At 53.5% G+C, this 25,573-nt stretch overlaps 1 protein-coding gene across 1 annotated transcript in view; it reads left to right on the forward strand.

Moving 5' to 3' along the window:
• Positions 1-6,223: 6,223 nt before the first annotated feature.
• FGF18 (fibroblast growth factor 18) overlaps positions 6,224-25,573 on the forward strand; it is a 33,034-nt gene continuing 13,684 nt past the window's right edge. Inside the window, exons 1-3 of the mRNA XM_058723385.1 lie at positions 6,224-7,265; positions 7,439-7,475; positions 20,759-20,939. Of these exons, the coding sequence (XP_058579368.1) occupies positions 7,234-7,265; positions 7,439-7,475; positions 20,759-20,939 (250 nt within the window). The 5' untranslated portion in view covers positions 6,224-7,233. The remainder of the gene's footprint in view (positions 7,266-7,438; positions 7,476-20,758; positions 20,940-25,573) is intronic.

Genomic DNA, 25,573 nt, shown 5'->3' on the forward strand with positions numbered 1-25,573 from the left:
GTTAAAAGTATCAGATAACACCTAAAAATCCCCTGAGAAACAGTCCTTGCCCTAAACCCTTTAAATTGTTCCTGCTTCTTAATTTTTCATCGTGAGCATTTAATGCTTCTACTTTCCTACCTCCTGATAATGGTTGATAATTGTGGTCATGCAGGCGTGTTTCCAGATGTTCGGTCAGGCCACCTATCCACGTACCCAGCCTTTTCACTGGTAAAATCTGGCATGTTAAACAGCTTGTAGCAGGCTTTCTTAACTTGGGTTCTTCATCTAAACCAGAACAGAAGATGAATTCTGTTGACCTTTTTCTCAGTTTGCCCAAAATAGCACATAATTTATACATTTGTAGATCCTTGGGAGAAAAGTTAATTTATTGCATGTGGTGGTTACGTGAGGATATTCAGAGGCTAATCCTTGGGATCTATGTTTTACCATGTGCCAGTTGCATGATGGTGTCATGGTTAGATTACTGTTCTTTTGTTTTGTTGTGGTGTATCCAGTAGTTTGCTAATCTGTGGAGGAGGTATTTCCTGAGTACATATAATCTGAAAAGTCACTTTTTAACCAAGTTCAGTGCCGCTAAATCTTAAAATTTTAATTGTGCCGTTTTTGTCCTCCTGATGTTTTCATGTTTAAGATTGTTGTTGGTTTTCTAAAGTTTTAGGTCTTATTCTGGGCCCTGGGTAAACTGGGTCTGTCCTCCAGAGACTTTTCCAGTTTGGGGCCATTTTATTGGGAGATTTCAGTCTCTTGCTTAACTTCTATCCGTTCTTAGGCCTTCTGTTTGGTTCTCTTGGATGTTTTTCCTCATTCCTTTCTGTTTAAACTTTAGGAGAAGAGACTATTTTATGTCATCAAAATTGTGTTTTATTTTTTTAACTTCCAAATGCTCTTCCTTGGTGTTTGGGGACATAGTATCTGAAGTCTGAAGAAACTCTTTTCACCCCATGCATTGTTTACTCATTTTTTTTCACCTCTCAGTCTTTTTTATATTGATTAGGAGGATTGCTCTTGCTCATCAGGCTGCAGTTGCAGATATTTTGATGGGATGAACAGATACCACCAGCCTTTTAATTTCTTGAGTGTTTTTGGTACAGTAACCTTATTTTGGGAGGTGGGGAAAAGGTTGGTGCAGTACTGTCTTTCTAATCCCAGTTTCCAGGGGTTAGGTGCTTCTTCTAGTCGTTTACTTCAGGTTTTGTTTTTCTTCATTGAGTGTTCCATTTCCTCGCTCCAGGAGGTCTATCCTTGTAGTTTCTCATTTTATACCATTGTTAATGGAGACTCCAATGGAAATGGTGAATGTTCATTGTTCTTCATTTCACTGAACAGTGCCTTTGGCTTAAAGGATGTTTGTTTATATTAATGTTTAAAAGATCATTAAGTTGATAGAATTCCAAAACAAGCTACACATGACTTTTTAAAACTTGTGTAAAATAGTGCTACCGTGAGTTAAATACGTTAGAGTTGTCGTTTCTTTCCTAGGTAGTGATTTACATTGCAGAATGTGATGATATGGGAGTATATTAGGTAATTAGTTACTTAAAATGTTCAAAAGTAGAAGTGTACTTTTGCATTATGTCTCCAAAATGTAGGTCTGATTTGTTTATTTGAGTAGCTTTGTGTAGAAGTTAACACTTGGGTTTATTATTTCATGGGTACGGATGTAGCAGGAAAATCAAAAGCACTACTCCCCATTCTTAGGGTTGGCCTTACTGGTGACCCTGTACCCTGTTCTTGCTCATAAGATAAAACTAATCAGATCCATCTTCAGTAAAGATTCCAGGTATGTCATGTGCCTCAAAAGTCACTAATAGTGCTTGGTTCTAGACCTCAGCCAACTAAATAAGGTAAGGCTTATGACTAGAAATTCCTCCTTTTCAAGGAGTGCAAATTATTAAGTGACATTGGCCGTACTTAGATCAATATTGGTTTAATTGCTAAAAACAAATGAGGTACTTTGGGAAAACTAAAGTTTTAAAGCATATTTAGCTCTTAAAAATTAGTTTTATGTTAGAGCACCAGCTGGGCAGAGAGGCGGAGGGGGAGAGAGAATCTCAAGCAGACTCCATGTCCAGCATACAGCCCAACATATGGGGCTCAGTCATGACCTGAGATGAAATCACAAGGTGCTTAACTGAGCCACCCAGGCACTCCACATTTTTAGTTTTCTAAGATAAATAGGAAAAAACCAATTATTTTTCTTTGTCCCTAATACTAATCTTTTTTGATTCATAGTAGAGGGACCTGTAAGAGAAGCTGCTTTGTTCTTAATCTTGAGAATTTGTGGATTTGCCAGGAGTAATGCTTTTTATATTTAGTACTTTTTGATGGAATAATTCTATTTCCCTTCCTTAAGCCAGTCTGCTGAATATGAATGTTTAATGGCTTAGTTCTTAGCAATACCATTCACAGTTCTGCAGACATTTCTTTTAAAATACCCACTTTTATTGTTTCCCTTTGTTCCTGACTTCGAAAAACAGATATTTTAATGTTTTATTCTTTTCACTTACCAATTTTCAGAATGATGGGTTGATGTTCTGGTAACCTCTGGAAGTGTATTGAGTTTTAAGTATCCTGAAATCCTGTATTGGTATTTCACTGTAACTTTTGGCTGACAACCACTAGCTTAATGAGGGGAGAGAAAATGTCTAGGGTGTGGGGCTTTTTGAAACTGTCCAAGAAAAGTTGAGGGTCACGTGCACTGATGCTCTGAATCAAAGGTAGTGATCTGGGCTCTGGAGATAAAGGGGTTAAAATTTTTTATTTTGTTGAGTTTTTAAATTCCAGTATAGTTAACAGTAAAGGGTTAATGTTATTTCAGAAAGTCTAAGGCTACCTTCCAGCCAGTTCTTGCCAAAGAGCCAGTTGCTGCTCCCTGACTCATGAATTTGGCAGTTAGAGGTCCTGTTTAATGCTGTGAAAGTTCTAAGTGCTGGTTTTAAGAAAATTGTTGAGGCTTATCTGTGTTAAGGGTCTGCTCTTAACCAAACTACTTGATGCTGTTGAAGGCTTGAGGCTCTGTCCTGGGTTCTTAGGCTGGAGGTTCTCCCATCTGTCTCCAAAATACTTTATTTTAGTCTTATGTTGGGGAGAAGTGGGAAAAAAAATGTCGGATGTTAATTTACTTTCACTCTTGAAAAAGAGATGGGAGGAATCTAAAATAATTAAATGTATACTGTGTCCCAAAGTTCTAAGTGTTTAGGATTAGTAAGTAAGCAAAACAGTTAACTGTCCTGTAGGACTTAACATCCCATTGTACTAGCAGTCAATACACATTCTCAACTCCCTTTAAATTTTCAGTTCTGCGGAAGACAACAAGGGGGTATTACTGGCTTATTACAGCTGGGAACTGAATTAGCACACAGCCATGTAGCCCAAACTGTAGTGGCCTGCATTGGCCTCCCTCACTGCCACAATTGGAACATTCCAACTCATTATCACCTACAGTAACCTTTTGAAAAAATGGATTTTGACCCTTCATTTCAAAGCCTTTGACAGACTAATTGCATGTCCACACTGGTGAGTACTACTTGGCAATAAGAATGAACAACTGACCATCATCAATGGATGAGGATGAATCTCAACATGAGAGCAAGAGGCCAGACACAAAATCGCACATAATACATGGTTCAGTTTATGTTACACTAGAATCTAGTGCCAACAAATGTTAAATTGGGACCAGTGATGGGTGTGGGGAGCCTATGCTTCAGGTTTTTGTTTTGTTTATATTTTGAGAGGAGGGACAGGGAGGGGGAATCCCAGCAGGCTTCACACAGTCCAGCACAGAACCGGATGCAGGGGCGGGGCTTGAACTCAAGAACCTTGAGACCATGACCTGAAGTAAAATCGAGATGCTTGACCGATGCTTAACTGACAGCCACACAGGTACCCCCAGAAAGGTGTTGACATACAAACATTTTCCAAACTCACACTTAAAACATACGCACTTAAGAATTGTACATAAATAGTGGCTTTAAAAAAAAAAAAAAAGGCTTTTGGGTACGTATTGGCCTCTGAGAGCCTACAAGTCATGATTGAGCATTTGCCTGTTTTTACCCTCAACTTTTGCCACTCACCCCTGGCTTAGTCCTTCCTGTCACCTAGCCTTTTTCTCCTTGCAGGCACTTGATGTCTTTTGCTTGGAATATTCCTTTGCATGGCTGGTTCTCCCCACCTTTGTGTCTTAGCCCAAGTATTACCTAGAAGTGTTTTTCTTTACCACTGGTTTTCTTCAAAGCCCTGATAACAAGCTAGAATTTCTCTCTTAACTTGTTCATTGCCCATCTTCCCTAGAAGTGAAGTGGCTTTTTATTATTTTTTTATTACTTTTTTTTTTAAGTTTATTTTGGGGAAGGGAGCAGAGAAGGAGAGAATCCCAGGCAGGCTCTGTGCTGTCAGTGTAGAGCCTGATGGGCTTGATCCCACCATCCATGAGAGCATCACCTGAACCAAAAAATCAGGAGTCAGATGTTTAACAGACTGAGCCACTCAGGTGCCCCCAATGAAGTGGCTTTTTCAGGACAAGAACTTGTCTTTCTTTCCCCATGGCCTGACAGCAGGATCTCCATAAATGGTGATTGAATGAATTGATAAGTGACTACCAAATTAGTATTACATATTAAGTGCTATATGAACATGTCAAATTGAGATAGGAAAACCTCATAAAAGATTCATGTATGGAGTAAGAAAAGTATGAAAACTAGATTTGAGGTGTAAATCTGGAGTCAAGACCTTCTGGTTAGACACCTCTTCAACTGTTGAGAATGATACTACCTACTTCATGAAATCATAAGTGAAAATCTGAGAATCATAATTAGAATTACTAATAACAGCTAAAACCTTTGGAGCCTTCATTATGTGCCAGACTCTGAATGACCTCATTCAGTAACTGGAAACAACTCTTGGGTTGTTACTGTTCTTAGCCATAGTTTGTAGATGAAGCAGAGTCTCAGACTGTTACTTGCTGGAATTTATAAGTAAATGTTGGAGGCAATATTCAAATCCAGGATTTCTGACTTTTGAGTTGATGCTCTTATTCAGGACTGTTCTCTTGACTGGACCTTTTGGGTCAGCCTTAATTTGGGTGATATTTGTGCAGTTGAAAGACATACTTTATCTGAACATTGGAAAAAGTTGCAAGCATTTTACGTAGAACACAGTTATATATGCATTCCATTTAAAAGTAACTAATAATAGTATAGCAAGATCAGTCCTTGCAATGAGAATGTCTAAATTGAGTCCAGTGCTTCACACAGGGACCTTTTCATCACCCAGTACCCAGTTTTCAAAAGGTTTTCTGCTCTTGTGTCCAATGCTGAAATAGAGGCTGCCTGTTTAAGAACCTCAGCTTTAAAAGGAACTTAAAACAGCTTGCAGAGAGGACTGATACTTGGAACAGTTGAAATTTCGTATTCCGTAATTGAGAAATAGCGCTGTTTGACAGCAGCTACTTCAGTTTATGCTCTGGTGAAATGAAGGCTGTCAGCTGCCGCCAAGGACACAGGAGGGATCTAGCCCAGATAGCATGGATTTCTGAATTTTGCTTTTTGAGTTTGTTCTTCAGTGTCCTTCCCACTATGACCTCTTTCCCTTAGCATCAGGAAGCCTGCCACTAGAAACTTCACTAGAGAGTGAGGCAGTTGCACATGACAAGAACACCTACAATTCTGAAGTTTGTGGGAAGGACGGGAGTGACGCCTCAAGCGGGGAGAGGCGGTGAGAAGAGATGTCCTCATTGTTGACCTGGTTAGAAAGGAACTAAATCGCTTAGTGTGCAAATGGAAGCAAGTCTCAGCCAGGTGGCGGGAGGAGGGCCTGGAGTGGTCGCTGACCAGAGTCCTGCTGGTTGCTTCCTGTAGCCCTCTTGGGCGGGATTGCAGCGACGCTTCAGTGCCGCTAGGTGGCAGCCGCGCGTTTCCAAAGCAGGCTTGTCTACCCGGGAGCCCAGCTGGGAGCGGGAGAAGCGACCCGAGAGTCCTGGAAGGGGTTGAGGGGGAGAGAAGTCCTGGAGACCCCCTTTCCCGCAGGGGCAAGGACGGGGAGATACGAAGGGGTCTCACTTAAGAGTGCCAGCCATCCGAGTAGGCATCTGGGGCACGCCACGTTCCTGCGTGGACTCACAGGGCGGGTAAAAACGAACCCTCTTAAGCGGTGCCGCCCCGGGGGCTGGGCCTGGCCCGCCCCCTCCTGGCTCCCCACTCCTGCGCTAAAGGGTGTGAGTGAGTGCTAGTAGCGAATGTGGGCGAGTGAGGACGCCCCGCACCTAACTGCGTTCTTGGGGACCGCAGCCTTCCCAATTCCGGCAGGATTTGCGCCGCGGCGCGGGTCATTGCGCCCGGGCGCAGAGCTCCGACGGCTTCCAGCGTTCACCAGCTCCAGCCTCGCGGGCTCTGCCCCTCGCCGGTCCTGTCGCCGAGAGTCTGAGCGCCTCCCTCCAACCCGGAGCCGCCAGGAGAAGGCGGAGGCAGTGGAGAGGCCGCGGCAGGCAGGCAAGCAGGCTGGGCCGCCTTTGATGTGGGCGCGGCGCACCCAGCCGAGCTGAGCGCCCGTCCGGCCGCGCCCCGAGGGGGGAGCCCCCGGGCCCCGCATCCTCATTGTGCCGACTCGGGCCCGGGCCCGCCCCCGGCCCCCCGCCCCCTCGCCGCCCGCGCGTAGAAAACGCCCCGGCCGCCGCCAGTGGTGGGAGGCGGCGATGCGCACGGCCGGAGAGACGCGGAGGAGGAGACATGAGCCGGCGGGCGCCCAGACGGTGCGGCCGTGACGCGTTCCTGCTGCAGCCGCGCGCCCCGGCCCTGGAGCGCTGACCTCTGGCCCCGCACCGCCCCGCGCCCCGGCCGGAGAGCGCGCCCCAACTTCCAGCCCCGCCGCGCATGCTGCCCCCGGAGTGAACCGAGCAGCCAGCCTCCCGCAGACGCCCGGACAGACGGACGGTCAGCAGTGAGCAAGCTTCCCCGCACCAGCCGGGCGCCTTTTGCACAGCGGCGGCCACCCCGTAGCCCCCGCGCCAGCCCGGAGGGCGCAGCGCTCGGGAGGAGCCGCGCGGGGCGCTGATGCCGCAGGGCGCGCCGCGGAGCGCCCCGGAGCAGCAGAGTCTGCAGCAGCAGCAGCCGGCGAGGAGGGAGCAGCAGCAGCGGCGGCGGCGGCGGCGGCGGCGGCGGAGGCGCCCGGTCCCGGCCGCGCGGAGCGGACATGTGCAGGCTGGGCTAGGAGCCGCCGCCTCCCCCCCGCCCAGCGATGTATTCAGCGCCCTCCGCCTGCACTTGCCTGTAAGCGCCCGCGCGCGGGGCTGCCTACCCTGCCTTGCCGTCTGTCCGTGTGCCTGTGACGCTGTCTGCCTGCCCGGCCGTTCGTCTGACTTTCCGACTGCGTATCGGTCTGTCTGTCCGCGCGCCCCCCTCCCTCAAGTCCCACTGACCACCTCTCCATCTCTCTCCCGCAGGTGTTTACACTTCCTGCTGCTGTGCTTCCAGGTACAGGTATGTGGGATCCTGATTCTGACCTCCCCCTGCCCCTGCCTCTCGGTACAGGTCGACCCCCCTTCCCCGGGCCGCGCCCCCTCCTTGTGCCCCACCCCTACTGGGCGCCGAGCCCAGTGCACCTGTTCCCAGGGCGCCAAAGGGCGGCTCCGCGCGCGCCCTGCGCCGGCGGGGGACCAGCCAAGGGCAAGGGGCTGTGCTGCAGGGCTCAGACTGGCGCGGCCCCTGTCGGCCTCGGCTGGGAAGAGATCCCCGGAACCAGCGGACTCACCCGCTGCAATGTGCCCTGCTCCAAGCCCCCTGCCCACAATCGGCGAGGAGTTGGGACCTGGGCATTTTTTCTGCCAACCGTCCTTAATATCTCCGCTCGCTCTTCCAAACAAAAAAGCTCCTTTCAGCCGAATGGATTTTGAGTCCAGGGAGAAAGCTTCAGTTGTAAATTACTCTGTGGTTTCAAAGGCGTTTGCAGGAGAGAGAGAGAGGGAGAGAGAGAGAGAGCACGCGAGCGAGCGCTAGGAGACTCGGTGAGAGGTAGTAGAGACGGGCGATTGGGCTGAGGGGCCATTGCCCTTGAAGGCGCTACGGAATTGGCCACGTTCTGCACACCCTTGCCCAAGGTGGTGTGGCCCTCGGCTTGTTCCCCGCCTTGCTCCCCGCTCGCTTGCTCGCTCCCTGTGAATCAGAAGAGGGCTTGGCGCTCAGCCTGGAAAGCACTTGCTAAAATCTGATCTGTTACTTCAGCAGCTTTCAGACTCGGGAAGGTCTTGGCACGCAGACAGTTGGAACGCGCTGGCTTCCAAAGCCGTGGAAATGAAGGAAAAGCGTGGGGGGGGGGGGCAGAGAAAGAGAAGAGGGAAGGAGGGAGCGACTTCAGCCCCGATTAGAACCAGACCAGGGCTGCCTCAGCATGGTTTGGGGGGGGGGGCGGCAAAGGGAAAGGGAATAGGAAGTGCCAGCTGCCCTAGCCCCCCACCCACTTAGAGCTGCAAGGGAGGGGCCCTAGGAGGAGCTGGATAGGGGCCAAAAGAGATTATCTGCCCCTTACCCCCTGGGTTGAAGGCAGGTGTCTGCAGGGCTAGAGAAGATGCTCAGGTTTTAGCTTTTGGGGTTCCAGAGGTGCCCCAAAAGACCCTCGAGCAGGGAAAATTGTGGCTCTCCCAGCTTTACGGCATAAGGAGTGTTGTGAGTGTTGAGTGCTACTGAGACTCAGCAGCCTCTCTCAGTGTTTGGTGTGGTGGCGGGTCTGCTTACCTCGCCTTCCACTCCTGGGAGAGGACTCAGCGTCAGGATGGACACTGGGCTTGGGGCAGCTAATTGGGGCGGGGGGCTATAAGGATGGATGGATGGATGGGTGGACGTACAGACAGACTGATGGGTTCTCTCCTCCTGTTAGTCAGGCCAGGGTCCCCAGTGACTCCTTGAATCAATATAACTGGAGTCAGTAACTTAAAACTGGCTGTTTGCCAAAGCAGATGTGACCCTATGATGGCGGGGGCAGGGGTGGGAATGGCTGGTGTCAGAGAGCCAGTGCCAGGCATGGCCTGCCTGGTTTACAGCTGAGTCTCCAAGCAGAGGGCAGGTCCCAGGGTCACCAGGGGATCTGTTTGTCTTACCTGGATGGGAGCTCTTTTCCCTAAGTGCTGCACCTGGGGATGGGGCCGTGATGAAATGGGCATTGGAGGCAGGGAATGGCTGTGGACTTGGTTGCCCTCCTGGTGCTGGCTGCCCCTTGGTCCTTAAAGCAGGGCCCAGGAGGGTTTGCAGTATGGTCTTTGTATTCTCTGAGGAAGTGTGAGGGAGGGAACCTGGACTCTGCATCCCACCTCCACCTCCTGGCCAGAGCTAGAGCTAGCTTCTTAGGAAAGAGCTGGGTGGGACACCTGGGTTAGGGCTTCAAGCAGGTGATGGCGCCTCCTCTCCTCGCTGTCTTCCCTCTTCCTTTCTTGGCAGCCTTTCCCCATCTGAACTGCCATCAGGCTGATGTAGTTAACCCATGGTCCATGCACCCAGAGAGTATCTAAGGACGGGATTATGGAGGAGGCAGGCCCCTGAAACGTTGCACCAAAATGGTGCTCAGATGCGCTCACATCTTCGAGAGGACTCTCAGCTCTCCACGGATTTTCAAAAGCACCTATGATTCCTAAACAATAAAGAAACGGCAGGCTTATGTCCCCACTCATGTTTTAGGGACAAAGGTGGAGTGGCCGTGAGAGGTAGAGATGAGGGGTGGGAGTGGTAGTTGCTGGGAGCTGAGGTCCGCTGCCTGCCGAGGCGGTGTTGGGAGAGCAGCTACTTCGCTGGCGGGGTGCACTTAGCAGGGGTGATGAGAGCTCCCTTGGGGCCAGGGGAGGCCTTCCTGCATGGTGGGAAGGGCTCAGGGCTTTACAATCTGGCAGACTGGACCTGAGTTCCAGCTTCCTCCTTCCTCCTTTGTAGACCCCTGTGAGTGTTAGCTTCATCATTTGGGAGAAGGGTGGCTTCGAGGCTGAAGTGATACATGCTAAGTGTGGAGAAGGGTTTGGAAATTCTCACCTACCCAGGAGGGTATGTTGTTCTGCTGGGAAATGGACACACCTATGCCCTTCCCTTCCCCCACCTCTATGTTTTGGGGGACTGCTCCAGTCTTAGCAATTAGAGTTTCTGGGCTCCTCCCTTCTCCCCAGCCATCAGTCATCAGCCCCCATCTGTAGCCACATTTTCGAGAGAGCACAGTCAATGCCAGACACTGCCCTCCCCCTCGCTCCCCCCCAACCAACCATGTGGTGAGCCCCGCCCTGCCCCCTCCCCCCTGCTGGCCACCCCAGGAAGCGGGAAGCTGGGAATTTAATAAAATCCCTTCTCCATACAACTTAGGACACCACGGATAGCTCAAATCGGAAGAATTTTAAAAATTTCCGAGGGGAGCAGGCGGCGTGACCAGTAAATTGCTTTTCTGCACTTGGCTGAGCGCTGACAATGACACCGGGCTGGGCTTTTCACGCAGCTTGGCCGGCACCTGCCTGACATTGTTCCTACCGCCAGGCTCGGCTAGGTCCTGGCCTTCCCCAGACAGGCCAGGCTTGAGGCGAGCCTGGGAAGGGGGGTTTCTGCCATCCAGCCCTTGTCACTCCCAGAGCTCCACTTCCTCCCTCACCGCATGATGTGTTCAAATTTTGAAGTTTCCTTCCACACCCCCTCTTGGCCTGACCACCCCCCACACCTGGCTTCCTCAGTGAGGATTTGAACCTTTCTTCTAGTTGGCTACAATAGGAAAGCCAGAGACAGAGTCCTTTGGGACATGAGGATGATGGGAAGCTATCCTATTGGGTAGCACATTTGATTTCTTAAGGCAGCAACGTCATCCCTCTGTCCATCCGGTCAGGTATTCATTCAACAAACACTTGCTGGAAACCTGCTTCTTGCCAGCCCTGGGAACAACCCAAGTCAGTTTCTGGCCTCAAGATGCACCCAGGCTAGAGGGGAGAGTGCCAGATAAACCTGAGTTCCTTTAATCCTGCCTCCTGAGAAGTGCAGGGAGGCTGGCATATCCAGCCCAGGAAAACTCTAAAGCTCTTGCTTTCCCCGACACCAGACAGACTTTTTCAGAAAGAATACCAAAATTATTCAGAAAGAATACTGGTGGGAAAGGAGAGTTCCAAGAGGGATGCTAGGGTTCCTCAGTGAGAGATTCCCCTGGGATTCTCCTGATGGGTCTCCGTCGTACCAGATGGTCAGAGCCCAGGTAGGTGTCTCCAATGGGAGGCATCTGACTCAAGAGTCTGCAGACCTTGATTTTCCTGGAATGTTCTGGACTGAAAGGGTCGCTATGTGACAGGCAGGCACTTTCTCACATCACGGAGGCTAAGCCTCACAACCAGCCTGGCACTAGGGAATTCTACAGACAAGGAAGTGTGGCCCAGAAGCATGAAATAACCTGCCTCTGTCCACTGAGCAGGACAGAGGCAGTGCTGGCTTCGACTCTGGGTCACCTGGCTCTGGGCCCCAGGCTTATTAAACGGCAGCCTAAGGGCTCTGGAGTCCGTTAGCCTGGCTCCCTGTTGCCGCACTGCCTTACCTTTGCTGTATGACCTTGGCAAGTTTCTTAACCTCTCAGGTCTCAGCTTTGGGATGTGTAGAATGGGAAGAAAACAACCAACAAAGCGGTGAGAGCAGGGTGAGAGCAGGGGCCAGTGCGGAGCCTGGTCCTCTGTCCAGGGCTCTAGCCCCAGGGCCTCTTGTTTGGGGAGGGCTCCCTGGCCCCCACGCCCCTGTCAGGGTGGTAAGCTCTCTTTCCCCAGGGCACTGTCTCCTCCTGGTGGCCAGGAGAGGGGAGATGTGGATTGTTTCCTTTCTGAGGGCGGGGACTTTCTGGTTCACCTCTGTGTGCTCCACATTTCTTACCGTGTCCAGTTGCCCCCACTCGCAGACTGGCAGAACACTGCCGGGGATACAGGGACCCTGTATGCCAGGGATACAGCGGTAGTGCTAAGGGCCTTGTCAGGGTGGCCTGGGCTGGGCAATGGCCACCGGGCCTCAGAAAGGGCAGAGGCCTGTTGTCTCCACTTTGGGCCTGAGTCTGGGGACTTGTTCTGAAACGTTGGTGGGTCAGCGGGCCCCTCAGGCTTTAATCAGGCTTGCTGGTAGGGGCTGGGAGGTGTTTGTTCATTGCTCTGACATCTAAATGGCGTCACACCCATGGGCCATTTATAATGCTCCGGTGCCGAAGATGGGGCCAAGGACAAGCCTCCTGTGGGCCACAGAGCAGAAACAGTCTCAGGACCCCTGGGATCAGTCCTGGATTTGTCACTGGCTCACTGAATGGCCTCCCTCCCTGGGCCTCAGTTTACCCACCTGGGTATCAGTGACATGAGCTAGATGACTTCTGTGGAGTTTGAACACATGGGCTTTGGCACAGGAGAGACCTCGGTTTGAATCGTGTGCTGTTGGGCAAATTTCTTAACCTTAAACAATTTGCACCTTGGTTTTCCCCATCTGTAAAGCGGGGGCAGTGAGAGATACCTAGTTCTTAAGGGTTATTGTGGGGACTAAATGGGCTAATGCACACAGAGTAGCTAGCTGGCACTCAATAATGTGTAACGGTACTCGTTAAATCAGTTACATGCTCTGTGTGTGCGTTAGGTGGGTACCGTGCTGCAGGGTGCTGGGCAAGGCTAGGAGGGACATACTCCTTGCGTCGGTGACTTCCGGGCTCCTCTTGTTCAAGTTGAGAGCACAGGCTTTCGACTTAGGCCTGCATTTAATCCTGATTGCACCACTCCCAGGCTGTGTGGCCTTGGGCAAGATCCTTAACCTCTCTGAGTCTCTGCCTCCTCATCACACGAGATATAGGGATGATAATACCACTCCCCAAAGGTGTAATTGGAATCATGTCTTGGGCCAAGTATGCAGTAGGTACTCAGTTATGGTGCTGTGCCTCAGTAGCGATCAGCAAACATTTATGGGACATCCGCTGCCTGGGTGGCCTTGGACTGGGTTTTAGACAGAATGCCAAGAAGGCATCCAAGGCTTCAGTTTTTTCCTCAAAGTGTTCCCTGTGAAGAGACTTTGGGCTGATGCTTTGGGCAGCTTTATTTACCTCCCTCATCCCCATTCCGCCTCTGCCTTGGAACCTCTTTGCACTTTGTCACTGTCACAGGCCCCAGTGTGTTCTCCGTGAGGCTCACAGGGATGCATAGGAGCTCAGGCTCTGGGTCTGGCCCACCAGATCACACCCTGCCTTGGCCCCTTGGTAGTCTCAGATTGAGCACATTGCTCGGCCTCATGGTGGCTCATCTTTGTTGTGGGTGTCAGGGTAGAACCTCCCTCTTGGGGTTGCTGCGAGGGTGAATTGTGATCACACAGGGGCACAGCACCTGGATCACTGTAAATGTTAAGTAATACGCGCTGCAGCTGGGCATTTGACGTTGGTGCGTCTAGAGGCCTGTTCCTGGAAGTCAAGGGAGGCTGGACCCATCCCAAGGGCCCTACGGCACATCGCACAGACCTGGCTTGCGGGATGAATGTTGAGTAAGTGAGTAGAAGGGCCATAGCTTCTCTAGGGCAGGTCCCTTCTGGCACCAGGCATGGGGCAAGGAGACTCAGGACCTATCGCAGCCCTTGGGGACTTGAGAGAAATCAGAGGGGTCTGTGCAGGGGGACATGGGCTGCAGGGGGACATGGGCTCCAGGGTGCCATGGGTACCCTGGTGAAGGGCCATGAAACCAGACTGGGGGCAAGAGGATCTGGCCAGAGAAGATGCCCTGTTTGAATCTTAGATTAAGAATAAGGCAGGTGAAGATGCTGTGAACCTGTGTGTACATGTGTGAGTGAGTGAATGAGTGTGTGGTGTGTGTGTGTGTGTGTGTGTGTGTGTGTGTGTGTGTGTGTGTGTGTAAAAGCCATTGCAGGCACATGGAATATCTCTAGATGGAAACAGGGAACAGCCTGATATGCTCAGGGGACTCTAAGCCTGTTGGAGCACCAAGTTTAGGAAGAGGGGTGATGTAAAAGGCCATGGTAGGCATTGAATGCCAGAATAAAGGGCTTGTTTCTGGTTGGCATGCATGACCACTCTCCCCACCCACATGCTTTAAGGGACAGGGAAGTGAAACAGGGTTTGGAGGAGAGGGGAAAATAAATAAAAGAAGGGAATGTGGGTCTTTAGGGGTCCTGCCTCCTTCCCCAAGCTGGCTCCAGGGTTGACCACCAGAGGTACTCGTATTGACGATCTGTATGGAGAAGGCTGATGTGTGGGGAGAGGGGCTTCTAGTCAGCCACCTTGGGTGGCAGCACCTCCCTCCCATGCTGATGGCTCAGCCCTGCCAATCAATACCTTGGTAGCCCTGGGAGCTTAATGGACAGGCTGGGGGTGGGGAAGGGCCCTTTACAACATCACCAACATCACTGTTCCGGCTGGGTTGGGTGTAGGGACTGTGACGGGATAGAGGGGGAAAGCCTGGGGCTGAAAGGGGTGGTGGGAGCATGAACCTGAGCCAAACTCAGATCCAGAGGTGGGCTCCACCTTCCTCCTCCCTTTTCTGCCTACAGATGCCAGCTGGGGAAAATCCTTGGGCTCTGGAGCCAGAGATGGGCTCAGATCTTGGCTCTGTCGTTTTGTGTACAACGTGGATGAGTCCCTTGGCCTCTCTGTGTCTCCCTTTGTCACAGGGACAGGAATCGTTCTGACCAGCCCAGATTGCGTGAGGAGGAAGGAGACCTTGCTTGCAAAGTGCTTAGCTCAGGCCCCAGCACAAAGCAAGTACCTAGCAAGTGGGAGCCAGTGTTAGTTTCTGCCTCACGAATAATAAGAAGCCACAGAGCACTGGGGCTGGCAGCCACTCCTGGGCCTGAGTCCAGGCCCGCTCTCTAGGAAGAGTTTGTGGGGAGCTGCATTTTGGGATGGAGAGCAGGGCTGACTTTACCCGGGACCACTCCTGGAGGGGGGAATTGAGACTTTGGAGAAACTCTGAACGCCCTCAGCAGGGCTGGCAACATTGCTGCTGGAGGAGGAGGCAGGCATTGGTGGAATGTGGCCGGAAGTCTGTGGGCTGCCCCTCCTGGGACAGGGAGACCCTCCCTTTCTGGGCAGGCTGCCTGGAGACAGGGGCATGGATTGTATGAGGCCTCAAGGATGGGGACCTGGGCGGGAGGGGGCAGTGTGACCCCATCCTCCTCTTGAGTAGGGGGAGTGAGCTCAAGGCCTTGAGCCCTTTCATGTTTAATCCCTGCTCCAATCCCTGCCCCAGCCATGGCTTGTGGCCAGAACCAGTTGCCATCCTGAATAGAGGTAGAGGCGGGGGTGGAGAGAGGAGAGAGTGAAAGCAGGCAAGGGTGAAGGGGTGGAGAGCTTGAGCTCTAGACTGAGATGGATTTGAATCTGGATTCCTTTTCTCAGTAGTGAGTGTCTTTGGACAAGCGATGTAACCTCTCTAAGCCTCAGTTCCCTCATCTGTAAAGTGGGTACGATAATTATAGAACTCATAGGCCCGCCCTGGGAATCCCATAAGATAGTTTACCTAAAGTGATTCTTTGCACAGAGGGAAGCGCTCAGTAAGTCATGGCGTGGCTGTTCAGAAAACAAAACACAAGAAAAAAGAAAAAAAAAAGTTGTGGCTGTGTTGTCTTTTTCTCTGAGATAGATTTTTTTTTAATGTTTATTTTTGAGAGAGAGAAAGAGCATGCATGAAGCAGGGGAGTGGCAGAGAGAGCGAGACAGTGAGGAGGGCAGAGGATCTGAAGCAGGCTCTGTGCTGACAGCGGTGAGCCCGATGCGGGGCTCGAACCCAGGAACTGGGAGACCATGACCTGAGCTGAAGTTGGACATTCAACCAACTGAGCCACCCAGGCGCTCCTGAGATAGATATTACAAACAGTCCCCATTCTGCTAGTGAGAAAACTGAGGGGTTAAAGAAATCAAACTGGGGTGCCTGGATGGCTCGGTAAGTTAAGCGTCTGACTCTTGGTCGCAGCTCAGGTCATGACTCACGGTTCGTAAGTTAAAGCCCTGCGTCAGGCTCTGCGGTGAGGAGCCTGCTTGGGATTCTCTCTCTCTCCCTTTCTCTTTGCCCCTTCTCCCGCCAAAAAAATAAACTTAAAAAAAAAAAAAAAAAGATACCAAACCGAGTGGTGATTCAGGGTGGAGCCAGGTGACCCCAGACGTCAGTTAGTGCAAGTCATTTTGTTGTTGACTACATGTGGTGTGTGCTCACTTGTGCTGTGTGTGTACATAAGTGATGTGTGACCATGTCTGTGGAAGGTGGGGAGATATAGGAAGCCCCCACACGTGTCTTCAGAGCATGAGTGGGTCCGTGAGGCCGAGATCTTCAGCCAGAGGGAGCAGTCGTGGCTGACAGATGCACCAGAAGGAGGGGACCTGGGTTGATGTCTGGAAGCTGGCACTGAGATCACCCCATGGAAGGTTCACCCCAGGTGCCTGAGAGAGGAGGGTCAGAAGGTAGGAGAGGCTAGACTATAAAGGCCCCTGAGCGGGTGCTGTGGGCGGTGGGGAGCCAGGCAGAGTGTGGGGTAGGAACCGAACTCGCCTTGTGCGTTAGAGAGCTGGGCTCCACTGCAGGCCAGGCCGAAGGCGGGGGGCTCTGTCCCACCAGACACCTTGTCTGTGCCGGGCCTGGGACCTTGGTGGACCCCGGTGCGGGGAGATGTGAACCTGTCAGCCCATTGTTGCCTCTGTGCAACTCCTGGATGGGGGAGTGAATATTTCCACTGGAGCCCCAGCTCTCAGGGCAGGGAAGGGGCTGGCAGGGGGGTGGTAATTGAGAGTCTTGGGCTGCATGGGGACCCCTCTATATGCCATCCTGCTGTGGGAAAAGCTACTTCGACCCAAAAGGTAATTTGGGGTGGGGGGAAGGCAGAGTGACAGAAGGTGCCTTCCTGTGCCTAAGGACACATCCTGTCTGTGCCAGCCCTGCTCACCTTGTGAGAGCTGTGCCAGTCTGGTTTTGTTCACCCTGCAGCTCTTCAACAGTCCAGACAACTGTGTACCTGGAGGGGCGTTAGCCAGCAGACAGCCACTCTGACTATTCTAGGAAAGGCCTGGAAGGCAGGCCCCCTCTTAGGCACCGGGGCCAAGTGGCCTGCTACCCCATGAGCAGGAGAGGAGGAGAGAGATTGGTCCCGAGGCAGACGCAGGAGCCCCGCTTGTCCACGTTCTGGCTCCATGGCCCTGGAGAGATGCCTCAGAGGTCCAGTGACCTTTGCGAAGTGAGCTCTACCTGGTGCCCACCTCCCAGAGTGGCTGAGAGAATTATAGGAGGTACCACAGAGGGCTTCGGAGCACAGTGCCTGGAAGGAAGTGCCTAGGAAAGCCTAGCAGCTGATAGCTTTGCAGACGCCCCTTGCCACCGCTCTGTTGGGCATTCTGCTTGTCTGGGTAGTAAGTGGTGGGGCTGATTTTGGCCTCTAGGTTTCCCTCATCCTCACCACAGTCATTTAGCACACATCGGCCGGGCACCCTCCTGGGGCCAGAGCTGGAGATCCCCGGATGAGCTGGACAGGCTAAACTTTGGGGACACTAAGCCATTACTGTAGTGCCCAGAGGCCCTAACCCAGCTGGAGGATGGGGAGCAGAAAAGGCTTCCAGAGGAGGCACCTGAGGGCAGGTGTTGGCTGGGCAGAGGGGGCAGGGTGCCCTGGGCAGAGGGCCTGACCTGTGCAAAGGCCTGGGGCTCCCCAGAGGTCTTGCCCAGGAAGCCCAGGGGCCTCGCTGCCTTTTCAGAAGGATGGACTCTGTGTATGTATCAGAGGCCCACCCCTGCTACCTCCCTTGGGAAGAATGTGACCACAGAATGTGGCTTAAATGGTGGAAGCTGGGCAAGATGGATTGTTCCCCCCACATCCTGGAGAAGGGCCACCGGATAGCCCCTGCTGACCCTGGGTCACCCACACTGCCTCTGTCCAGTGGGCCAGGGAGAAAATCGTTAATGGGAGGCTGGCTTCTGGGGCAGGGCAGCTCCCCTTGGGGACCCAGGGTAAGGAGATTGGTTTGACCTCTGGTCGATAAGGTCTCCTGTGAGCAGGAGGAGAGTTGGAGGACAGGGAAGGAGGCTGGAGGCCTGCCCTTGGGGGAGGGGACAGGGCTGGGCTACCTCAGGAAGTCATACCAGGAAGGTCGAGGGCCGTGGGCAGGGGCTCTTCAGGACATGCACCCACCAGGTGTGAACCTCAGGGGCCGATGGAGGTCTTCCCTCCCTGAGCATCAGGATATGGAAGGGGGTGGGTCCCAGGCGTCAGAAACTGGCTGTGAATGGTGACAGGGGCTGGCCACGGAGAATAGAGGAAGTAAAGGGCGTGCACCCTTGGTGGGCCTTGCACCACTGGCCGTGTGGCTCGAAGCCTCAGTTTCTACATCTGTTAAATGGAGGTGGTAAGCATCCCCATGCTGCAGGGGTGTCTGGAAGGACCGGAAGCAATAGCATCTTCCCAAAGCGTGGTTTGCGAGGAGAAGTGCCCTGCGTGTGCGGACAAGGAGTGTGATCTGAGGGTGTTTCCGGAGAGGCTTCACGGTGAGCCTCTTAATGCCCCTTGGGTTCCCTCACTCATGCCTCTGAGTGCGTACTCTGTGCCAGGCCCTGTCCTAAGACTTCCGTGTTTCATCTGCAGGGCAGCCCGTGACATGGGTGCCACTGTCATCCCTCTCGTTTTCTACGTGAGGAAACTGAGGTACAGAGGGGTTAGTGACTTGCCTGGGGTCTCTTAGCTAGTGAGTGGCGCACCCCTGGGTTTTGAATCTGGGACCTCCTCCCGATCGTGCCGGAGGGGCAAGTGGGGCCCAGCCAAGTGGGGCTGAACGAAGGGCTTTGGGGCCATAACTGGGGCTTACTCTGCCGTTGCCTGTACTGTGACCTTGTCAGTTTAGCTTTGGGGCCTCAGTTTCCTCACCTGTAATGTGGGATGATACTTCCACCCCGAGGATGATAGTGAAGGTTAAATACTGTGGTCCTGCTGAATTGCTTGTGGGGCCCAGGCCAGCATTGGAGGACATGTGTAAGTCAGCTTGGGGACAGAGACCCTGGGCCGGGCACGGGGCGTGCGATGAGGAAAACACAGTTCCTGCCCTTGGGAGCTCACAGTTGAGAGGTGAGACAGTTGCTTGGGCAGTCCTGGTCCCTGGAGCCCTGCCCTGGGCTGAGTGGGGCCATACTGTCATGGGAATGGGGTCCTGCATGCCTAACATCGTGTCAGACCTCATGGGCACACGAACAAACCGAGAACGCTGTCCGGGCTTCAAGAATAATTCAGTTCAGATGGAATGGGGCAGATGTACTTAGGAAAGGAAAGCATAGGAAAACCTAATTTAATACTAAATGGAATTCCAGAGCTCCACATCTTTTCAATGTTCATTTGTTTATTCATCCATGCATTCAATAAATATTTGAGTTTCTACCGTGCTACGTGCTGGGGATATAGCAACAAGCAAGAAAGAGACAGCCCCAGCTTTCATGGTGCTGTCAGCCTAGTCAGGGGGAGCCAGACAAAAACCAGATAAACAGAAGTCATGTCAGGTTGGTCAGTGTTAGAAAGAAAAAACAAAGCATGATAGAGAGATGGAGAGTGACAGAGGAGTGGGGGCTGCTTCAGAGAAACAGTCAAAGAAGGCCTGTCTCAGGATGTGACACTGAGCAGAGACCCTAATGAAGTAAAGGGGCCAGAATGTATAAATCTGGGAAAGAATATTGAAACCAAGGAAAAAGCACGTGCAAAGGCCCCGAGGCAGGTATGTTTTGTGTTTGGAATCCTCAGCAACGTAATAAGGCAGCCAGTGTAACTGGTGGTGAGGGAGTGGTAAAAGAGGAAGGCGGCGGGCGGAGGGGGAGGGCTCATCATGAAGGACCTTGAGGCCGTGGTGGGGACCTCTGTCGAGATGTGATGGAAGTTCTGGAGAGTGTGAAGAGGGAGGATTATACTAAGTGACTGGGTTTGGTGGAAGACAGACTACCAGGGGGCAAGAATGGGAACAGGAGACTGGCGAGGAGGTGGCTGCAAGTTGTCCAGGTGAGAGGCCATGTTCAGGAAGTGAGACTGGAGAGTTATTATGTCAGCATAGCCAGAGGCCGCTTCCTGGAGGATGTGGTCAGACATGAACTAAACCTCTGGGGATGTGGGGACTTTTGGTGGGAGGTGCAAAATGAAGTCTTCTCCAAGAGCGGCCAGCGGTGTGGGCAGATGCTGGGCGAGTGTGGGTGAGCATGAGGACTCTCTGGACATGGAGAGGAGAGTCCCCGGCTCCTGGGGACGAGTGACAGTGGATTTTAGCCCATTCCTTCCCAGGGTGACTTGGCAGCCTCTGTCCTTCCCTGCCGTGCACCCAAACGACAGTGATATGCCCCCCACGCTTCTCCCATCTCCGTGTCCATGTTGGTATTTTACTCCCCACCTGCTCGCTTTATCCTCATGGCCACCCTGGAATGTGGCCGGGGTCGGGGCTCCGCTCTGCCGTTTTACTGGGAAGGAGTCGGTGTGGCCGAGGTCAAATGCTCCGTGCTGCTTCCTTTAACTTGGTGCTGTGGTGGAAAGATGGCAAGTGTTGTTGTCCTGTAGACCTAGGCCTGATTCTTAGCTTTGCCACTTCCTGGCTGGGCCCCCTTGGTCAACTTGCCTCACCTCTCCGAGACTTGGTTGCCTCATCTGTGAAACAGGGCTGGTAACAGGGCAGGTATGAGTCTGGGCCAAGGCCTCATACAGAGCCGGCACACGGGGGCTCTGGCTCTTTGCTGTGAACGCAGCTCCTATCTGCAGGGGACCTAGGACCTCCCAGGTAGATCACTGATGCCCCTTTCCCTGCCCAGGTGCTGGCGGCCGAGGAGAACGTGGACTTCCGCATCCACGTGGAGAACCAGACGCGGGCTCGGGACGATGTGAGCCGTAAGCAGCTGCGGCTGTACCAGCTCTACAGCCGGACCAGCGGGAAGCACATCCAGGTCCTGGGCCGCAGGATCAGTGCCCGCGGCGAGGACGGGGACAAGTATGGTAGGTGCCGGCCCCGCCCCCCCTAACTGGGCCCCTCTGAGACCTCAGGTTCAGATCCCAGCTCTGCCGCGTCCCGGCTGTGTATCTTGCACCTGGCACCAAGCCTTTCCGGCCTTCAGGTTCCTCATCTGTAAAATGGAGCTGCAGTAAGTGGTGTATCCCCCGAGAGCCTTTGTGGGGCACTAACTGAAGCTGTGAATCAAAAGTGCTTTTGCCGGCAAATGCCAGTGGTCGTGGGTAGCTGCTCCCCATGGCCTTGCTTCACCAGCCCCAGGTTCAGGTGCTCGGAGAGCGGGGAGTCTCTAGGGAATGTTATTTGGGTGCTGCCGGTGGTGCTGGAAATCGGCCTGGGGTGAGGGTGGGTGCTCCTGTGTGCAAATGGGTGTGTGTTCTGCGAGCTTGAGCTTGAACACCTGTGAGGAATGGGAGCGCTCGCTCTTAGCACCTTGGGCTATGGTCCCTTTGACCTGCCCTTGACCCCGGAACTGTCCAGCCCTCCTCTGAGATGTTTGGGAACCATCACTCACCTCATGCTGCCTCTGCAAGGGGGCTGGGAGGAATGAGACACCCTGACCCCCTTCCCTCCCCAGGCCCCCTGCCCACAAAGACCCTCAGGAGTAAGAGAAACAGGACTCCAATTTCCTAGAGCTTGGAGTGGATCTTGGGAGAGGCACTGAGCAAATACTGACCTTGCCCCATGGGTTCTTGCCTTCTTAGCCAGGATTTGGGTGGGAGGTGTCCCGGGCCCCAGCCTTGGGCAGGGGAGCCGGGGCTGTGGGTGGCCAAGGCATGGGGCTGGGACCGGGGTCCTGTGTATGCACTGTGGGACTGCCAACCTAGGCTTTTCTGGGATGATGCCCCGCCTGCCCGCCGGCCCCTGCCCATTGCAGTCAAGACGTGACAACAAGACAAATAATTTCTTGGACCTTTTATCTTGGACACCATTTATTTTCCCTCCGCCCCAGGGCAGGACTGACCTCATGGTAGGGCCCAAGTGCGGCAGCTGCACCGTCACTGGGGGCTGGGGCCGGCCAGGCCGGGCAGGGCTGGGCCAGGCTGGGCTCCCCGTCTCCAGGCCAGCTGCCTCCCTTCTCCCTGTGCCATCACTCTTTACTGCCTCCGTTCCCCTCCCTCCCTCCCTCTTTCCCCTTCTTCCTTTCTCAGTCTTGCTGCTGCTGCTGCTGCTTTCAACCGGTCCCTCTCTCTGAGTCCTTCTCCTATCCTTCTGGGTACTCATCCCTTCCCCTCTTTGTTTCTGTCCACCTCTTCCCCCCACCTCCCCACCATCTCTGCCCTCCCTGCCTCCCTCCCTCAGACCACAGCTCTCCAGTCCCTCCGCCCCACCTCTCTCAGGTCCTCTGCTGGCTGCCTCTCAGGGGCCTCTGTCTCTCTGTGCCCCCCGCTGTGCTGGGCAGACCCAGGTGGTGCTTTTCCCTGGGATCTGCTGTCCTCTTGCTGCCAGGGAAGGGGCAGCTGGCCGGCCGGGCGGGAGGAGGGTGCCCTCCTGGGGAGTCCCCGGAGCTCTCACTGGCCCCTCCAGGCTGGGAAGAGTAGAGGGGGGTCAGACTCTGGTCTGAGCCATCTGTCCACGCCCTGAGACAGGAGGTAGGAGCTCGGGAGGGAGAGGAGCCCAGAAATGGCCACCCCCTCACTCCAGAAGTTACTTGCCTCTTGCTTCCTCTGCCTCAGCCAGAGACTTAGGGGACCTCACCTGCTGTGTGACGTCAGGCAAGTCCTTCGCCTCCTCTGGGCCTCAGTTTCCCATCTGTACAATACAAGGGTTGGACCAGAGCAGTACTTCTTAACCATGAACATGCCTGTGAATCACTCAGGGATCTTGTTAAATGCTGATACTGATTTGGTGGGTCCGGAGTGGGGCCTGAGCGCTGCATTTCTAACCTGCGCCCAGGTGGTGTGCAGGGACCGCACTTTGAGTATCCAGGAACTAGCCCGTTTTGGCTTCTCCAGCTCCACAAACCCCAGATTTAATCACTCTCTCTCTCAAGGAATATGTTTATCACTCCTCCACCCCCCCTGACACCCAGGGCAGCGTGGGGCTCTGCTGACTGCGGAGGCTGCTTCATTTAAGTGTCGCATTAGAAACGCAGATGAGGCGAAGGGACCCCATCTGTGAGCCCTGGGAGAGGAAGTGAGACAATGGAGCCAATTGAGGCTTCCAATCTAGATAATCAATACAAATATTATTGGGAGGGTGATTTATGTGGCCAAGCCAGCCTGGAGGATGGGGCTGTGTTAGGGGCCTGCCCTGCCTGTGGGGGATGGGCAGCCAGTAGCCCCCAGCCAGGCTGGTGCGGGGGGGGCCTCCCCGGACAGTCCGAGAGCCTACTCCCTCCTTCTCGGGACTCTGTGCAGCTGAAAGAATGATGCAGCCCACAGCTTCCATCTATGTGCAATTATAATGCAGTCGGGGACTTGCGGCAAACACCAAGTATAAACAGAATCCCCATGAACACATGGAGTGTGGAACCCCGACAGACACTCATGGCCTCAGATTCAATGGCGTCCAGAGGTGTTAGACTCTGGGCGGGCCCAGGGCACAGGCCCACCTTAGTCTGGGTGCCCTTCCCAGGAGCTCTTGGCCTGCTGCCCCCATGAGCAGTCTTTGGTGAAATCTGCATGGAGGGGAGCACACCCCCACACCATGCTGCTCTGCAAGAGGGTCTCCCCATGACTCCCTAAAGCTTTCCCAGAGCACCTGAGGGCCCTGCGGGTGGGCCAGGCTCTGGCCAAGAATGGGAGCCAGGAAGTTGGAGGTTTAAGTCATGGGACACCTGGCAGGCCGGTGGCTCAGGACCTGGTCACCCTGCCCACCTGGGGTTCTTACAGCAGCCCCTCTCCTTCCGGCTCTTGGTCCTGGCCCCCTCTGCCTTGTAGGCAGTCACCATGTTGAAGAAACAGCACCAGACCATGCAGGACACCTGGGTTTTGTTGCAGCCGTGCCACTGAGCAGCCCGCGGAGCTTGGGGCAAGCTTGTCTGGCTTCGGGCTCCACTCCTTCCTGTGCCAAGTGAGGGTGAGAAAGCCACACTCCACCTGCCTCTGGGATGGATGCACTTAAGCCCCAGGTGTGGAGGCATTAGATCCTCTTGGCCGTGGGAAGCAGGGCTGACAGTGACAGAACTGGCGTTTTAGAAAAGGAGGGCTGGGACCAACTGAGTCTGTGCTCAGGGAGCAGGGAGGGACCCTGGCACCGGGGGTGGTGGCGTGGAGGTGACTCTGCTTTGATATGCACCCTATGATTGGATATTCCTGCCGGTTTTCATTCGAAAAAAAGGTTTTTCTACTTGAGGAAAAAAAAAATGGTAAGCACAAACCCAACATGTTGCAGAAGGCCAGGCTCCCAGGACTGACTGTGCTCGGAACAGCCCCTGGCAGGCCACTGGAGGGACTGTGTTAGCCAGGAAGGTGATCTTTGGAGGAGTCGAGCAGGTAGACTCTGGAGTTGGACAAGATTTGAGTCTAGCTCCCCCACTTGTGAGCTCGAGACCTAGGATCTGAGTTAGCCTTTCTGGTCCTGTTTGCTCTTCTGTGAAATGGGGTGATGGGAAAGAGAGCATATCTAATGCTCAAAGATTGTATGATTATTAAAGCAAAAATATAAGTAATAACTGCTTGAACTCGGTGCTGTTGTATGGGGGTGGGGGTGCCATCCTGGGCTCTGGTGGAGGTTCCCCTCTTAGGAACTGATTCCTGGGGCTTCCAGAAAGAACCTTGTCTGTCTCACTCATCAGTGGGGCCCTGGCAGGTCAGCTGCAGGCTTAAGAGGCTTCTTCAGCACGATTCCAGGTAGCGGGACTGCCTGTTCGGGCTGCTGTCTGGCCAGAGGAGGAAGGGTCTTTGGACCTTCTTGTTGGGTGCGGTCTGCTCTTTTCTTAGTTTGAACTGGGGTCCCTCACTCACTCGGCACAGAATTACTGAGCCCTGGGGACCCGGTGGTAAGACACACCTGGTCCCAGACTTCAAGCTGCTCCCAGGCCAGAGACTGTGCTCCCTCTCAGGGGTTGACTCTGAGTAGGAAGAGTCTAGTTCTCTAACCTCCAAGTGTGACCTTGGGTCCTCCTCATTCCCTCCCTGAGCCTGGGCTTCTTCACCATGAATGGGGGCTGGGTGCGGGGGGATGGAGTTAGCGGTCCGATGGCTTCCTCGAGAGCTCAGGCATGGATCAGTCTGTGACTCCAGCTGTGGTATTGCTGTGCGGGATCATGAGGACTCAGCCTGTCCCGGCATAGGCCTGCTGAGCCGGGCCAGCTTCCTGCGTCCCTTGCTCAGCCTTGCCCCTCTGAGAACGTGAGCCCCTTGGAAATAGTGACCCTTCTGCATGTCCCCATGTCCAGTACAAGGCTTGGCAGAAAGCAGGTCCCCACTTAAAGGTTGCTGGATGAACGTATAAAGTAATTGTGGGGCGACTCAAAGCATAATCGGGGACTGACTTGTGCGGCTCACATCGAAAGACATGTGGGGTGTCCCAGGGCTTTTGCTGAGCAGATGACAAGAGTCGGGGTGAGGTGGGGTCCTCTGGTCTGCATTTCCTTCGCTCTGGCATCTGCTGGAGGGCTGTGGTGGAGAAACGAGCAGCAGGGACCCCCTACTCTCTGAGTCTGACGCCCATAGCC

The sequence above is a fragment of the Neofelis nebulosa genome, chromosome 1 (genome assembly GCF_028018385.1).
Source record: "Neofelis nebulosa isolate mNeoNeb1 chromosome 1, mNeoNeb1.pri, whole genome shotgun sequence".
In the NCBI taxonomy this organism is placed as follows: Eukaryota; Metazoa; Chordata; class Mammalia; order Carnivora; family Felidae; genus Neofelis; species Neofelis nebulosa.